Consider the following 17,327-nt stretch of genomic DNA (forward strand, 5'->3'; position numbering starts at 1 on the left):
ACACTAGTGACAGTTGACAAGCATTCGGAAAAAAACATTTAGTCACATGACCTTACTTGCAATTAGGCAATAGAATGATCACGTGACAGGAATGCATTTGACAGCTAAAAACCAAAATAACCAAACAGCTGATTTTGACACTTCTGTTTGTTTTTGTTATGTGGGTTTGTTAGGATTTTGAACATATCCAAAGTTAAAATTTATTCAAACAAGGTCAGTACCATTAATTATCCCCGTTATAATCAATATTTGAAGGTAATAACAATTAAAACACATTTAAACTTCAAATTACACTTTACGGATTGTTTTCGCTGCATCAGTTGTTTGAACCATATCTATTTTCAGTGGTGTGGTAATAAAGAATTCTCTGTTTCTTGAAAAGCTAAATAAATTCAATAAGATCCTATAAATAGGGATTGCATCATTCCAAAAGAGTCCGGTTTAACCTTACCCCCACTGTTTTAATGGGTTTCATTTCTATGGACTACTAATGTTTTCAGTCATCATTACTAATGTAATTTGATTTTGTGGGGAATAGTGTTTGTATTAAAATTGTAATAATTTAAGACTGTTGTGGTTTTGTTCCAGATTTTCTTTTTAAATAAGTAGCCGAAACTTCAGGTGGAATATGGCTGAACCAATTGTCAATCCTGTAAGTATACTCTGATTAGTTTAAACATTAATTTTTTGGAATTATATGACCATCCACTGCAACATGATTTGAACATATCTATTGTAATTTTTTCTTGCCTGACATACATCCAAGACATTAAGCTAATACTGGAAGTTTAGAATCAAAACTCTTCTCAGAGATCACAAGTAGTGTAATAATTATACTTTTGACTATTTAAATAAAAGTTCAATGTGTGCATTTTTTTCAGTTATATAAATTTTTAGTTAAAAAGAAAATAAATAGAAGCTGAATCCATCAAAACAAATTGGTTAACTAAATAAACACTTACAATATTGGCAAATACTTTAATAAAATCCTGTGAGTGGTTTGTGTCTGACAGGGAGTTTGAGGGATTCAAAATTAAGGAAAATTGTGATAACTCAATCAATTTTTTAAGTAGTATCAAATGGAAATCCCTTGGATTAACTGAAATAGTTTTAATAAATTAGGTACAAGTTGTATAACAATCTTAAAATACTATCAAAATATATTAAATATAATCCATCTCATATTGAGGATCATCATGTTATTGATAAGCTTACTATAGTGAGCTTTTACATAATATGGAATTTTAGAATTTTAATTTTTTAATACTTAATATTTTTAAATAAACAGGACAGGTGGTATCCAGACTAAAAATCACATTTTAAATGGGAGACAGTAATATGTTATAAAAAAACAGGAAAAAACAGTATGGTCTATAAAAATACCCCTAAATTTAATTAGAAGCATTGTTTGCATGCCTTATTTATTTAAATAGAGAAAATTCTGAAAAGTGTGGAAATATTATATCCGAAATTGATAGTCTTACCCTGTCTCCTTTCCTGGTTTTCACAGGGCTAGACTTAAGGAAATGTCAAAGAAGACATCCAAACAAACAAATAAATATCTCTGGAACTATAAAAGGTACAGGGGTGAATTTTGATGTGTATTATTACTAAAGTTGTCAGGTATTATAATATATCTAAAATTGACAGTCCTACTGACAGAACTACAAAAGGTACAGAGATGAAATAATATACCCAAGATTGACAGTTTTACCCTCTGTTTTCCTCCTTGGTTTACACAGGGCTGGATTTAAAGAAATGCTAAAGAAGACCCAAATAAAAAAAAAATCAATATCTCTAGAATTATAAAAGGTACAGGGGTGAATTTTAATGTAAATTATTACTAAAACTGTCAGGAATAATATATCCACAATTGACAGTCCTTTCCCTGGTTTGCACCAAACTGGACTTAAGGAAATGCTAAAGAAGACATCCAAACAAAAAAATCATTATCTCTGGAACTATCTAATTTTAGTGGGAATTATTACTAAAACTGTCAGGAAGTTAACAAAAAATTGTTCAAACTAGTGTAAAAATACTTCATCAATATGAAGAACACTCGAAATGTTAATAAAACAATTAAGTAGAATTTTTTGTAATAATTAAAATTTTAGACTGAATTATTTATAACAAAATCTGGAAAACCAATTTCCAGTGTCCCAGTTTATTTTTCCTGGCCTGGAAGAGAAACGACACACTGAAGCAAGCCAAAAATTCATTTTTACCTCCATATATGAACTTGGAATGAACATTGTCAAATAATCAGGTTTTAGAAACTTGCCTGTCGGTATCTATAATTTGCTGATTTAAACCAAATTTAAAATCCACAAATTATTATAAAATTTAGAAACAAAAAAATACTCTAAAAGTGAAAAGTATCAATGCAAAAGAAGACAAGTACCATGAGTGCTATACAGTGTGTTCCAAATTGGTTCTACATGTATTGGGATCTCTGTAACCGTAAGAGCTACAGAGTCGGTTAAATGGGGAAAGTTTTAGAGAATTTTATCTGAAACTTATTTCCGGTTTCCAAATTAAATTATCTTTCTCCGTTTTCCGGAAAATTGGGAAAACGTCAGAGGCTACATTTTAAACACTCTTTAACAAAGCCCAAGAGAGTTTTGAAACTAAGACATTATTAAGGCACTTTTTTACGTAGAACACGATGACGTAATTATAAAAAAATGGATGACGCCATCTTGAAGTCCCCCATAAGAATTTACAAAGTTATCATCCATATCTAAAGTGCCTTAATAATGTCTTAGTTTCAAAACTCTCCTTGGCTTTGTTAAAGAGTGCTTAAGCTAGCCTCTGACGCTTTCCCAATTTTCCGGAAAACGGAGAAAGATAATTTAGTTTCGAAACCGGAAATAAGTTTCACATAAAATTCTCTAAAACTTTCCCCATTTAACCGACTCTGTAGCTCTTACCGTTTTCGAGATCCCAATACATGTAGAAGCAATTTGGGACACAACTGTATATTTGCGGAAGTGCTAAAACATATTCAACATTATATTTTTCAAATATTATTTTTTACAGCCTTTGCCCTTTGTTGGGGAGATTCCATCCGGACTGCAACCTGGAAAAATGATTCGTTTTCAAGGAGTGACTCATCCTAACAGCGACAGGTAATAATTAATCAGTTTCACTGTTCTGTCAAATTGTTATAACGTTGAATAGTTGCGGACATTTGTAGTAAAACTGTTGTGCCTAAATAAGTATTAAAATTCAAAATGACAAACAAGGCAGGTGTGATTTTGCCGAATTGCTAAATTTTGAGTGCAGCGAATTAGGGGTTTTCTTTCTGATTATGAGCGTATTTATAGAAACGTGCCAATAGCAGATTCACAGAAAAAGGACTAAAAGTCATCGCTTACAACGTAAAAATGGCATCACGTATAAACAACTCTTACGTCACGAGGCACGTCCCGTCGTCTAGAATTCCTAATCAGCAAATTCGCGACCGAAGAGAGCTGAAACTGGATTAAACATACCACAGCACAATTAACTGACACAAAATCAAGACCTCAACCACACTAGATGACTGATGAAACCTTTCGACTTATAGAACACAGAAGATTTCTACGAAACTCAAATCTAAACGGCAGACAGAAAACGAAAATAATGATTGTAGATCGACAGAACAACAACCAACCTCATTCGGTTTCAAGACGGTTAACACGTTTAATTACCTTGGTTCCATTATCACAAATTCGGGAAGTTGCAAAATGGAAATCAAAGGAAGGCTTGTCATGGCAAGAAACGCAACCGAAATGTGGGTTTACCGACGAATCCTGCCCACAATTAATGTGTCCATACTAGAAGAACTACATATTAACACCTGATTAGTCACAAAAGGAAGTCAATCAACTATTTTGGACACATTTCTAGACAGACTCGATGGAAAGACTAATCGTGGAAGGAAGGGTTGAAGGTAGGCGATCACCAAAGCGATGGGTGGACCAAGTCAAACACATGGTGGGCCATAGTCTGCCGGATTCGGCACACCTGGCACAGAACAGAACTGCCTGGAAAGAGAGAATCAAGAGAATTGATACATGATATCACCAAGCTTTCTTGAGCGCAAAGGACTAAGGAGGAGGAAATTCGCGACCGGTGTGGTTTTAATATTATCAAGCGGATGAAAATCCTTTAAGAAAATACAGGACGATTTTTAATTTAAAAGAAAATGTTAGTCATCATTAATTTTCTTCATTTATTACATCATTAATACTTTTTCACCGACATGTAGCACTAAATACTGTCAATGTACTGTAATCTTTCAAAAACTGTCAGAAGAGTGTCCAGACAAGTGTCCTAAACCTTAGCAAAATTATTTAAAATGGTCAGAAGCCTCTTTAAATACTAACAAAAACCAATAAAAAATTGTGAGATATCTATCTCACAATTTTTATCTATAAGTGTCCTAAACCTCAGAAAACCTGTTTAAAATAGTCATAGGCTTTTGCAAGTGTCCCTAACTGTGAAAAAGTCGTTTAAGAAAAATAATTTAAAATGGCCAGAAGCCTCCAAGTGTCCCAACCCTTGGAAAATTCGTTTATAATGGCCAGAGGCTTCCAAAGATTGTCAGAGGCCTTTTCAATTGTCCTTAACTTAGAAAACCATTTTAAAATGACCAGAAGTTTCTACCAATTATCCAAAACCTCCCAAAAATTGTTAGAAAACTCTACAAGTGTCCTAAACCTTAAAAACATCGTTTAAAATGGCCAGAAGCTTCTACAAGTGTTCTAACCTTTAGAATATTCGTCTATAATGACCAGAGGCTTCTAAATACTTTCGAAAGCTTCCTAAAGTTTGTCAGAGGACTTTTCAATTGTTCTAAACCTTAGAAAAACATTTTAAAATGACCAGAAGTTTCTAAATATTATCGAAAACCTCCTAAAAATTGTTAGAAGACTCTACAAGTGTCCTAAACCTTAAAAACATCGTTTAAAATAGCCAGAAGCTTCTACAAGTGTTCTAACCTTTAGAACATTCGTTTATAATGACCAGAGGCTTCTAAATACTTTCGAAAGCTTCCTAAAGTTTGTCAGAGGACTTTTCAATTGTCCTAAACCTTAGAAAACCATTTTAAAATGACCAGAAGTTTCTAAAATTCTAAATATTATCGAAAACCTTCTAAAAATTGTTAGAAGATTCTACAAGTGTCCTAAACCTTCAAAAAATCGTTTAAAATGGCCAGAAGCTTCTACAAGTGTCCTAACCCTTAGAAAATGTGTTTATAATGACCAGAGGCTTCTAAATACTTTCGAAAGCTTCCTAAAGTTTGTCAGAGGACTTTTCAATTGTCCTAAACCTTAGAAAACCATTTTAAAATGACCAGAAGTTTCTAAAATTCTAAATATTATCGAAAACCTCCCAAAAATTGTTAGAAGACTCTACAAGTGTCTGAAACCTTCAAAAAATTGTTTAAAATAGCCAGAAGCTTCTACAAGTGTCCTAACCCTTAGAAAATTCGTTTATAATGACCAGAGGCTTCTAAATACTTTCTAAAGATTGTCAGAGGCCTTTTCAATTGTCCTAAACCTTAGAAAACCATTTTATAATTACCAGAAGTTATTAATATTATCGAAAACCTCCTAAAAATGGTTAGAAGACTCTACAAGTCTCCTAAACCTTCAAAAAATCGTTTAAAATGACCAGAAGTTACTAGAAGCGTCCAAACCCTTAGAAACTTCGTTTATAATGACCAGAGGCTTTTAAAGATTGTCAGAGTCCTTTTTAATTGTCCTAAACCTTAGAAATCCATTTTAACATGACCAGAAGTTTAGTAATATTAACAAAAACCTCCTAAAAATTGTTAGAAGACTCTAGAAGTGTCCTAAATCTTCAAAAAATCGTTTAAAATGGCCAGAAGCTTCTACAAGTGTCCTAACCCTTAGAAAATTTGTTTATAATGACCAGAGGCTTCTAAAGATTGTCAGAGGCCTTTTCAATTGTCCTAAACCTTAGAAAACCATTTTAAAATGACCAGAAGTTATTAATATTATCGAAAATCTCCTAAAAATTGTTAGAAGACTCTACAAGTGTCCTAAACCTTCAAAAAATCGTTTAAAATGGCCAGAAGCTTCTACAAGTGTCCTAACCCTTAGAAAATGTGTTTATAATGACCAGAGGCTTCTAAATACTTTCTAAAGATTGTCAGAGGCTTTTTCAATTGTCCTAAACCTTAGAAATCCATTTTAAAATGACCAGAAGTTAATAATATTATCGAAAACTTCTTAAAAATTGTTAGAAAACTCTACAAGTGTCCTAAACCTTCAAAAAATGATTTAAAATGGCCAGAAGCTTCTACAAGTGTCCTAACCCTTAGAAAATTCGTTTATAATGACCAGAGGCTTCTAAAGATTGTCAGAGGCCTTTTCAATTGTCCTAAACCTTAGAAAAACATTTTAAAATGACCAGAAGTTTATAATTATTATCGAAAACCTCCTAACAAATATAAAGGCCAGACGCGCCTCTAAATACTAACAAAAACTTCTTTACACCTACAAAGATTCTAAAAATTTGAGGAAATTGAGCTACTTTCATATTCTATCTAAAAAACTTTTCTTTGTTTAATGGCACTTTAATTATAATGTTTCCTGGTAAAGACTCGTGCACCTGACACCATTTATACTAATGAAAAACCATTTTCCTTCAATGATAATTGAGAAACAAGCAAAGGGAGAATTAATAATTACACTAAAAACGGTAACACCACAAGCGCTAAACGCGGCCGAACTAAAACGTGCCTCGTGACGTCACACGGCACTTAAACCGAAATTCGTCGATTTGGCGCCCTTGGTTTGCGTTTAAACTTCAATTGCTGATAAATTCGTTATTACTTGGCAGAAATAGAGAAAACTTTACAAAACTACTTTTCATATTACCTATGTAATTAATCAATTTAACAGAATGAAAAAAAGTCTGCAACCCTATTATAGGTATACTGTATTTTGATAAATTGTCTTTTTCTTTAACTGTTTTCTTTAAATTATGTCTCTTGACATATCTCCAATTAGAGTATTATGTAATATGACATGGGTTAATTTATTTTAGATTTAATATAAATTTTGCCACTGGTCCTAACTCGAAACCACGTGACGATACAGCCTTACATATTTCCGTTCGTCTGAATCAAGGTAATATTCTATCTCATCTATTTTTATAGTTTTAATAATTTTGGAACTTCCGCGTCATGTTTTAAAGGTTACATTGCCAGAAACACTTACAAAGATGGGACATGGGGTGATGAACAAGGCAGTGGCAAACTTCCGATCGGCCAGGCCCAAAGTTTTGAAATGATTATTTTGGTTGACCCACACCATTACAAGGCAAGTAAGACTTTGGAGACCTTATAGGTCGTAATTTAAACACTTTTAGGTTGCTGTAAACGGTCAACACTTTTGCGAATTTCCGCACCGAATCTCTTACCAAGAAGTTACACACCTACTAGTCGACGGTGATGTCAGTTTAACTCTAATATCTTTTGAGGGTATTGTTCTAGGTATATTTGCAAATGTGTGTTTGTTGTCTTAGTTAATTGTGTTTTTTTATATACAAAAGGCAGTGAAACCGCAACTCAAGCTTCAAATGTCAACGCAGAAGGTCCGCAAGCAGGGCCTCCTCCACAATTTGGAGGACCTCAGTACGGTCCTCCTCCTGGAAGTTACGGACCTCCTCCAAACTACGGCGGATATGGACCTCCACCACCTCCAGGGGTAATTCTCTACAGCATTTTACTAAACTTATAATTAAATATTTTGTTGCTGAAATAATTTAGAAATCACACAAAAACTGGATCAAACAACATATTTTTGTATGGTTTTCCAACTAAACTTAATTAATTTTGTTCAAACTACTTAATCTATATCAATTTTTTACTGTAATTTAGGCTCAACAGCAATCAGAATTTGCTGGATTCTTCGACAAAGCCCAAGAAATTTTGGCTGGGGCCATTGCCAGCGGAGCCGCGGAGAAAATAATGTCCAGCATTCTGCCCTCCGGAGGCCAATCGAATCAACCTCAAGGCTACGCACCTCAAAACGCTGTAAGTATTAGTAAAAAGGTGTGGATTTTGTTGTGTTGTGTTAATTACCTAAATTTGGCTTCGCCACCTTTGTGATTTGTAAAAAATATGCTTATATCGGCTACTAAACATTATTAACGGGGTTAGAGCACACTTATTTTTTGTTGTGACGTGGTTTGGCCGAACATGAGTCAATACTGATCGTCGGTAAGTTTGTAATAAACAATCATCAGGTTTTTCATCATCAATAATTGCTTATAGCGTAAAATTCAATCAAATGACGTAAGTAGGTAAGTAACAATTTGTAGTAATAGTAATGCATTAAGAAATTATTAGAATTGCGTGCTTTATTATTATGTTAATGTAGCACTTTTTTCGCTTCTAGAAAATGTTAGATATTCTTATTAGACTAATTTGTCTAAGTTATTATAATATTTACTTTTTAACGTAACATAAAATCATCTCTTCTTTAAGAGAGTTCATTTAGTTCATTCATTTTCTTCACAGTCATTTTCTTAACCCAAGTGGGTCTTACAAGCGATTTTGTCTCTGACTGTCCTTTCAAATTGTGTTTCTGTCAGTGTAAACTTTGACACTGCGTTTCTCCCTGACTGTACCAAATTTTGTAGTGTTTTGTTAGGTTATTTGATGGGAAATTTAATGACGATTCCTAAAATGTGCTTAAAACAGTAATTTTTTCACTCCAAGTTGGTTTTGCAGACGATTTTGGTCCTGACTGTCTTTTCAAACTGTGTTTCTGGCAGTTCAAAATTTGACACTGCTTTTCTCCCTGACTGTACCAAATCTTGTAGTGTTTCTCAGGTTACTAGATAGGAAATTTATAAAGATGCCAAAAATGTGCTAAAACAGTCAGTTTCTCACTCCAAGTTGGTTTTGCAGACGATTTTGGTCCTTACTGTCCTTTCAAACTGTGTTTCTGTCAGTTCAAACTTTGACACTGCTTTTCTCCCTGACTGTACCAAATTTTGTAGTGTTTCTCAGGTTACTAGATAGGAAATTTAATGAAGATGTCAAAAATGTGCTTAAAACAGTCAGTTTCTTACTCCAAGTTGGTTTTGCAGACGATTTTGGTCCTGACTGTCTTTTCAAACTGTATTTCTGTCAGTTCAAACTTTGACACTGCTTTTCTTCCTGGCTGCACCAAATTTTGTAGTGTTTCTCAGGTTACTAGATAGGAAATTTAATGAAGATGTCAATAATGTGCTTAAAGTCAGTTTCTCACTCCAAGTGGGATTTACAGGCGATTTTGTCTTTGACTCTCCTTTGAAACTGTGTTTCTGACAGTTCAAACTTCGATACTGCTTTTCTCTCTGACTATACCAAATTTTGTAGTAGTTTTTTTATGTTATTGGATAAAAAATTTAATAAGGATTCAAAAAATGTGCTTAAAACAGTCATTTTCTCACTCCAAGTGAGTCTTACAGGCAATTTTGTCTCTGATTGTCCTTTCAGACTGCGTTTTTGCCAGTTCAAACTTTGACACTGCTTTTCTACCTGGCTGTACCAAATTTTTTAGTGTTTTTTCAGGTTTCTAGATAGAAAATTCAATGAGGATTCCAAAAATGTGCTTAAAACAGTCATTTTTATACTCCAAGTGGGTCTTACAAGCGATTTTGTCTCTGACTGTCCTTTCAAACTGTGTTTCTGTCAATTCAAAATTTGACACCACTTTTCCCCCGGACTTTACCAAATTTTGTAGTGTTTTGGTAGGTTATTAGATAGAAAATTTAATGAAGATGCCAAAAATGTGCTAAAACAGTCAGTTTCTCACTCCAAGTTGGTTTTGCAGATGATTTTGTCCTTGACTGTATTTTGAAACTGTGTTTCTGTCAGTTCAAACTTTGACACTGCTTTTCTCCCTGACTGTACCAAATTTTGTAGTATTTCTCAGGTTACTAGATAGGAAATTTAATAAAGATGCCAAAAATGTGCTTAAAACAGTCAGTTTCTCACTCCATGTGGGTTTTACAGACGATTTTGTCCTTGACTGTTTTTTGAAACTGTTTCTGGCAGTTCAAAATTTGACACTGCTTTTCTACCTGACTGTACCAAATTTTGTAGTGTTTCTCAGGTTATTAGATAGGAAATTTAATGAAGATGCCAAAAATGTGCTAAAACAGTCAGTTTCTCACTCCAAGTTGGTTTTGCAGACGATTTTGGTCCTTACTGTCCTTTCAAACTGTGTTTCTGTCAGTTCAAACTTTGACACTGCTTTTCTTCCTGACTGCACCAAATTTGGTAGTTTTCCAGGTTATTAGATAGGAAATTTAATGAAGATGCCAATAATGTGCTTAAAACAGTCAGTTTCTCACTCCAAGTGGGATTTACAGGCGATTTTGTTCTTGACTGTCCTTTGAAACTGTGTTTCTGACAGTTCAAACTTCGATACTGCTTTTCTCTCTGACTATACCAAATTTTGTAGTATTTTTTTATGTTATTGGATAAAAAATTTAATAAGGATTCCAAAAATGTGCTTAAAACAGTCATTTTCTCACTCCAAGTGAGTCTTACAGGCAATTTTGTCTCTGATTGTCCTTTCAGACTGCGTTTTTGCCAGTTCAAACTTTGACACTGCTTTTCTACCTGACTGTACCAAATTTTGTAGTGTTTCTCAGGTTATTAGATAGGAAATTTAATGACGATGCCAAAAATGTGCTTAAAACAGTCAGTTTTTCACTCCAAGTGGGATTTACAGGCGATTTTGTCCTTGAGTGTCCTTTGAAAGTGTGTTTCTGGCAGTTCAAACTTTGCACCACTTTTCTCCCTAACTGTACTAAATTTTTTACTGTTCTTTCAAGCTGCAAAATAGGAAATATAATGAGGATTCCAAAAATGTGCTTAAAACGGAATTTTTTCACTCCAAGTTGGTTTTGCAGACGATTTTGGTCTTGACTGTCTTTTCAAACTGTGTTTCTGTCAGTTCAAACTTTGACACTGCTTTTCTCCCTGACTGTACCAAATTTTGTAGTGTTTCTCAGGTTATTAGATAAGAAATTTAATGAAGATGCCAAAAATGTGCTACAACAGTCAGTTTCTCACTCCAAGTTGGTTTTGCAGACGATTTTGGTCTTTACTGTCCTTTCAAACTGTGTTTCTGTCAGTTCAAGCTTTGACACTGCTCTTCTTCCTGACTGCACCAAATTTTGTAGTGTTTCTCAGGTTATTAGGTAGGAAATTTAATGAAGATGCCAATAATGTGCTTAAAACAGTCAGTTTCTCACTCCAAGTGGGATTTACAGGCGATTTTGTCCTTGACTGTCCTTTGAAACTGTGTTTCTGACAGTTCAAACTTCGATACTGCTTTTCTCTCTGACTATACCAAATTTTGTAGTATTTTTTTATGTTATTGGATAAAAAATTTAATAAGGATTCCAAAAATGTGCTTAAAACAGTCATTTTCTCACTCTAAGTGAGTCTTACAGGCAATTTTGTCTCTGATGGTCCTTTCAGACTGCGTTTTTGCCAGTTCAAACTTTGACTGCTTTTCTACCTGACTGTACCAAATTTTGTAGTGTTTCTCAGGTTATTAGATAGGAAATTTAATTACGATGCCAAAAATGTGCTTAAAACAGTAAGTTTCTCACTCCAAGTGGGATTTACAGGCATATTTGTCTCTGACTGTCAAACTGTGCTCAAAAGTTACAAAAATCAGGGTTTAGAAAAGTTTTCGTGCAGGATTCGATACCAAACGTGTTTCTGAGGTGTATGACAGTAATTTTGACAGTGGTCACGTGACTGTCTAGCTAAATAATCCTCGATAAGCCACGTCGACTGTCACTGATGTGATGAACTATCAGAATTTGCAAGAATTAGTTGTAACACAGTTTTCGAAACAAGACGTGTTTCTGAGATTAGTGACAGTTATTTTGACAAATGTAGGTTTGTAAATAATAAAGTAAATAATATCTTGAAATTCGCCTATTTTCTCATCTCAAAAACATATTATTTCAAAGTCATATTAAGTCATAATTTAACATCACTTAATAAGGAAAAGTGACAAAAAGCTGAAAAATGTATTTTTTTACAAAAGACTACTTTGTTCATAAAAAAATATATGATTGGAATTCATTTGGTACAAGAATTACTTTGTCAGAAATGTTTTACTTTATTTATTTTATTATTGATAAACTAAACTGTCTAAAACAATAAAAAACAAAAAAACAGTATTTTATTTTGACAATATTGACATAAAATAACTTAATGGAAATTAATGACAGCCATGACAGGAAAATGATCTCTTTCAAGCAAATTTCAATTATTAGACACATAAATTTACTGGTCAAATTGAAATTTACTAGTAAAATTGGTAAATTTTCCTGTCACACTGACTAACCATAACCGGTTACGGTAAATTTATGCTCATTATTAGTTATTTTTGAAGCATTGATTTCAATGCTAATATAGGTGGAACACTATCTGTCAAAATAACGGAGAGCTTTTGAAAAGTAGAATTTAAAATAGCAAACATAGCGTATGTTTCCTATGCTTTGTAGAAAGTCCGTAACTTTGAAAAGTAAAGCTACTTATTGACATCGTTTTGCAGATTAATGTTTCTTTCACAGTGAACGTAACATGTTAGTGAGTTCTAATAAGTTAATTAATTCATAACTTATACATAATGTTGATAAAGATTGACTGAAACTTTTTGTTTACGTCCTTTGTGAAAGAGCCATAATAAACGACATTAGAAATGACCAAAAAAATCTAATTCGTCGCTGTGCTAATAAGTAGTAATAATAGAGCTAAATATTACTTTTGTTGTCCTGACTGCATGTATATTTAGCGAATTTTTTCTGTCTTAATTACACACACAGCAGCAGCTAGATTTAGTAGTTTTTTTCTAGTCTTACAATCACTTAACACGTTTTTATAGGGGATATGTAAATTTGTCAACAAATTATTTAATTTTAACACCAGAAAACTTTACAATAATTATTTTTTAGTACAGGACGAAACTGGCTAACTTTTCCGTTAACCTCGTATTCTACGTCTGAAAATAACTATAGTTTGCTATGTAAACTATTAATTCCAGAAATCCAGTTAAAGAAATATAGAAATACATGGATTGGATAAGCCAACTTTTTGCAAAATTCTACAGTATATTTTTGGTATTTGGACCTCTTTTTCCACAAGCTTCTTTCCTGGTGCCCCAATGATTTTTTTTATAAAAGATTCAAATTTCTGGTTCAATTTAGAAACTTTTATGCTTCCTATTTTTGAAAATTACAAATTTATCAGAAAAAAACAACCCAATTTCTCTGCCAATGTGCATTATAAAATTGAGATCTTTTCAGAACATAAAAATGCAATTTGCTTAAAAAACAAACAAAAAGTGTCTAAATCGAACACTGGAAAAAAAGTTTAGAGGCCTACAACTAAAACTTAAATTAGTGTATTAAAACCTGAAACACCCTGTATAATATAATAATTTGCAGATATTTTTGTTACTCTAACTTACTCCCTTCTTTCTTTTTTTAAAAGTGTATTTGTAGCCCTAATATACTAATATAATACTCTAGCCCTAATTTATATGACTCTACAAGTTTGTTTGATCTTACTTCAGTTTCGTAACTAAATCACGAATTTCAAAATTCTTTCCTCATAACACGGGACAGGTTCGAATTGCAGAATAAACTGGAGAACTTTTTTCCATTTTCATTTAAATTTTAAGTGAATACAGAATTGTTCCTTATATTTTAAATTAAAATACTAGATTTGCTTGCTCCAACCTACTGTATTAGCTTAGTAAGTCACTGTCAAGTGTCTAGTAATTCGGCATTTCTGCTGATTAGTTGTGTGTACAAAAAGTAATCGGCACTCTACAATCAGTCTGCAAGTTTCCTTGCCAACATTGTTGACCAATGAATAGAATTGCTCAGAAATCATTACTTATGGCATTTTCTGGTGCAACTGAGCAAAATATGACCCCTTGAGTCATCCATCTTTTTCTGACAACAAAGCCAATTTAAAAACAACATTACTCACACATTCTAACTATCTAATTGAGCGTAGCTTTGCATGCAAAAACTCTAACATTATATTGCTAACCTTTTTTAATGCATGGTTATGATGATAATAACGATTTTCGTCACACTTGGATAATAAAGATGTAATTTATGATAAGAAGTATGCAGCCCTAAGAAATGTGTCTTAGCGAAAGCTAAGAAATGTGAAGTTACGACAATACACTTTAAGGAAAAACAACAATAATATAACATAATAAGCAGTTATTTGTAGTTTTGAATTCTGCATCGGATTCTATGTAATGTTTCCTGTATAGAATGGGCCAAATTGGACGCTTTTGAATGAAAATTGTCTTTTGTCCTAACCTAACCCAATTGGTTCACCATTTAAATCTCGTTTAAGTTTGAAAACCCATTTACATTGTACAACTGTCTTGTTCTTTGGCTTGTCAACAAGTGTCCAAACTTTATGTTCCTTCATTGCCTTGTATTCTTGATCCATTGCTTCTTTCCATTCCTTACTTTTTGGACTAGCTAAGGCTTCTTTTACTGTCATTGGTTCATCAAAAGTACTCAATGATTACTCTGAAACATGAAAATTGTTTCCCAATATGAACCCTATTTGATCTTTTCAACTAAATCACCAAAATTCTGACTTTCTCAGCATTCTCATCTTGGATTCCTTCATATTCATCTGCAGAATCTTCTTCATCCTCCTGTGGTTTCTGATCTTCTGGTTCAACATCAGTATGTGAGTTCAATATGTTAACTTGTACTGCATCATTAGTGGTACTTTCTTCATGTGAATCGGATTTCTTTGCAAACGGGAAAACATTTTCAAAGAACACTACATCAAGTGACTTTATTATGTCTCCAGGTTTGTTTAGATCAAATAACCTGTAGCCTTTAGTTTCAGTGCAATATCCAATAAATATGTAATCTTTGCTTTTGGAATCAAGCTTTTACCTAAGCACAACTGAAACACGAGCTTGAGCAAAACATCCAAACACTTTTAAGTGTTCCCATCTCGATTTTTGTCCGGTCCATTTTTCTTCAGGGGTACTTCCAGGGATTGCTTTGTGTGGTGAACGATTCTTCAAATAAACTGCTGTATTAACAGCTTCTGCCCATATACGTTCATCTACCTTTGACTCATGAATTAAACATCTAGCTTTCTCTAGAAGTGTCCCATTAACTCTCTCAGCTACACCATTTTGTTGGATTCATGTATAATTCCACTGTGATTTAAAAACTCTCTTAATGCCTGATTCACATATTCTGTGCCACTGTCTGTGGTGTGACTTAAATTTGTTGAATACTTCTGATTTATTGGCCAGAAGGTATACAAATATTTTTCTACTGAAATCATCTGGCATTGGTCCACATAAATCAGAATGTACAAGTTCTAATACTTGTTTTGCACGCCGTCCACCAGTATTTTTGAAAGGTTGCCTGCTTTGCTTTCTCTGTAAGCAAACAATGCAATTTTCTCCAGTTTCAACTTCACTATAAGAAACTCCCATTGCCAGTCCTTTCCTTAACAATGATTTGATGTAGTGGCCCAATCTTCTATGCCATAACTCTTCTGAATTATTTATAGTCATAAAAACCTGCTCTGACTTGATTGGTAAGTAACTGATAGAATTTGTCTTTCAAAATTGACATTTACTACAACTGTTTCACTTACTTGGAAATCATCTGCATCATAGATGTCACTAAACACTATTGTATGTCCTTTTTCCACCATTTTGCTAACAGATAACAAGTTAGCATGCAGGTTAGGTATATAAACTATGTCTGATATTGTCTTTGCACCATTTGAAGTGCTACCAACACCAGCAATTTAAAGTTTTTGTCCATTGGCAACTATAATGTCAGACTTTTGCTTTTGAACAAAACTATTCAGAATTTCTTTTTCAAAAGTCATGTGGGATGTTGCACCTGAAGAAATGTACCATACTCCTGAAGTACATTGACCTTCTGAGAAGTGTTTGGAAAGAATTGTCCTTGGTTTTAGACTGATTTCGACTTCTATCACCTTGATTTGGATTTCTGGACTGTCCAAACTGATTGGCTGGACACTGATTTTTAAAATGTCCCTTTTGTCCACAATTAAAACACTGATATTTGTTGTTAAATTTTGAACCCTTTTTCTTCACTGTAAATGCAGATTCTTCTTTAATCTTGCATTTATCATCTTTAGTTTGATAAAATCCCTTGTGATTGGCATACCAGATGCTTCTATTACCATGACCATTGGGTCATACTCAGCTGTGAGTCCACTTAACAAAATAACACCAATAAATTAACAGGGCTAACAAAAATGTGTTACAAAGATATGAAAAGATTCAGTATTTTGAACTTAGTATATTTACATATAAAACGTCCAATATTCTATATCATTTATGATTTCTCAAAAAAATTCTGAATATATTTTTCTGTTCAACTTTTGTTATATTTCAAATTTCTACAATTTTATCTAACGTATCAGTTTTGAGCGTCATTATAGTTAACGAACAACAAAATAGAGTTTGTAAAGATTTTGAAAACAAAATTGAAGAGAATAAAATAAAGGTGGTGTATAAAAATATAGAGATTTTCTGTCTATTATACAGGGTGGTCCAGTTTTAAGTGTCAATAATTCACCATTTGATAGCTAATCAAAAAATAAGTTGACTTGCATTATGTCATTTTTTTGAAAAACGTTTCCTAAGGAAGATACAGTCCTCCAAATTTCCATTTAAAAAATCGTTTTATAGTTTAAAACTGAACATTCAAGACTTGTGAAAGTCCAAATTTGTACTGAATAGTCTAAAAACTTACTTTTTACTACTAGGAATGGTCTTATGATTCGCTTTCTTAGACTGCCATCCTGGTTGAGTGTCTGAAACTGGCATTCAAGAACTAAAAAAAGTCCGGAAATCAAGACAAAGATTGTATTGTGCATGAAACTCATTTTTTACTACTAAAAATAATATAAAAGTTGACTATTAATGCTAGAACTGACTTTACTAGGACTAAAGAGAGTCCAAAAGTATATTTTCAAGACTTTAATTGGTGTACAACTCAATTTTCTGGACTGGACAACAAGTCTAGAAGTAAATTTAATTTTCGGACAATTTTATTTCTAAAAATTAGTTCTCAAGACTATTATTGTAGCATTTGGTACCAAAATTTTTTACTTTTATTACTGAAGAAACTTGACTTTTGGAAATAGTCTTAAACTCGATTTTTCAGTATTAAAAAGCACTAAAAACTGAATTTCTTAGAGATGCTACAATTTATTGCACCTATGAGTGTAGAGGTCAATT

At 33.0% G+C, this 17,327-nt stretch overlaps 1 protein-coding gene across 4 annotated transcripts in view; it reads left to right on the forward strand.

The window, feature by feature from the left end:
• Positions 1–120: 120 nt before the first annotated feature.
• The window catches only part of LOC145724450 (uncharacterized), a 28,005-nt gene continuing 10,798 nt past the window's right edge, over positions 121–17,327 (forward strand). For 2 of the 4 annotated variants that reach the window (XM_081972724.1, XM_081972727.1), the window contains exons 1-7: positions 508–652; positions 3,040–3,128; positions 7,063–7,145; positions 7,213–7,337; positions 7,387–7,510; positions 7,570–7,724; positions 7,898–8,053. In XM_081972724.1, the coding sequence (XP_081828850.1) occupies positions 629–652; positions 3,040–3,128; positions 7,063–7,145; positions 7,213–7,337; positions 7,387–7,510; positions 7,570–7,724; positions 7,898–8,053 (756 nt within the window). In that variant the 5' untranslated portion in view covers positions 508–628. Of the gene's footprint in view, positions 256–507; positions 653–3,039; positions 3,129–7,062; positions 7,146–7,212; positions 7,338–7,386; positions 7,511–7,569; positions 7,725–7,897; positions 8,054–17,327 lie in introns of those variants that run through there. The other 2 variants (XM_081972725.1, XM_081972726.1) reach the window with 2 other exon arrangements.

Source organism: Ips typographus, linkage group LG2, assembly GCF_016097725.1.
Source record: "Ips typographus isolate SLU linkage group LG2, UJ_Ityp_2.0, whole genome shotgun sequence".
Classification (NCBI taxonomy): Eukaryota; Metazoa; Arthropoda; class Insecta; order Coleoptera; family Curculionidae; genus Ips; species Ips typographus.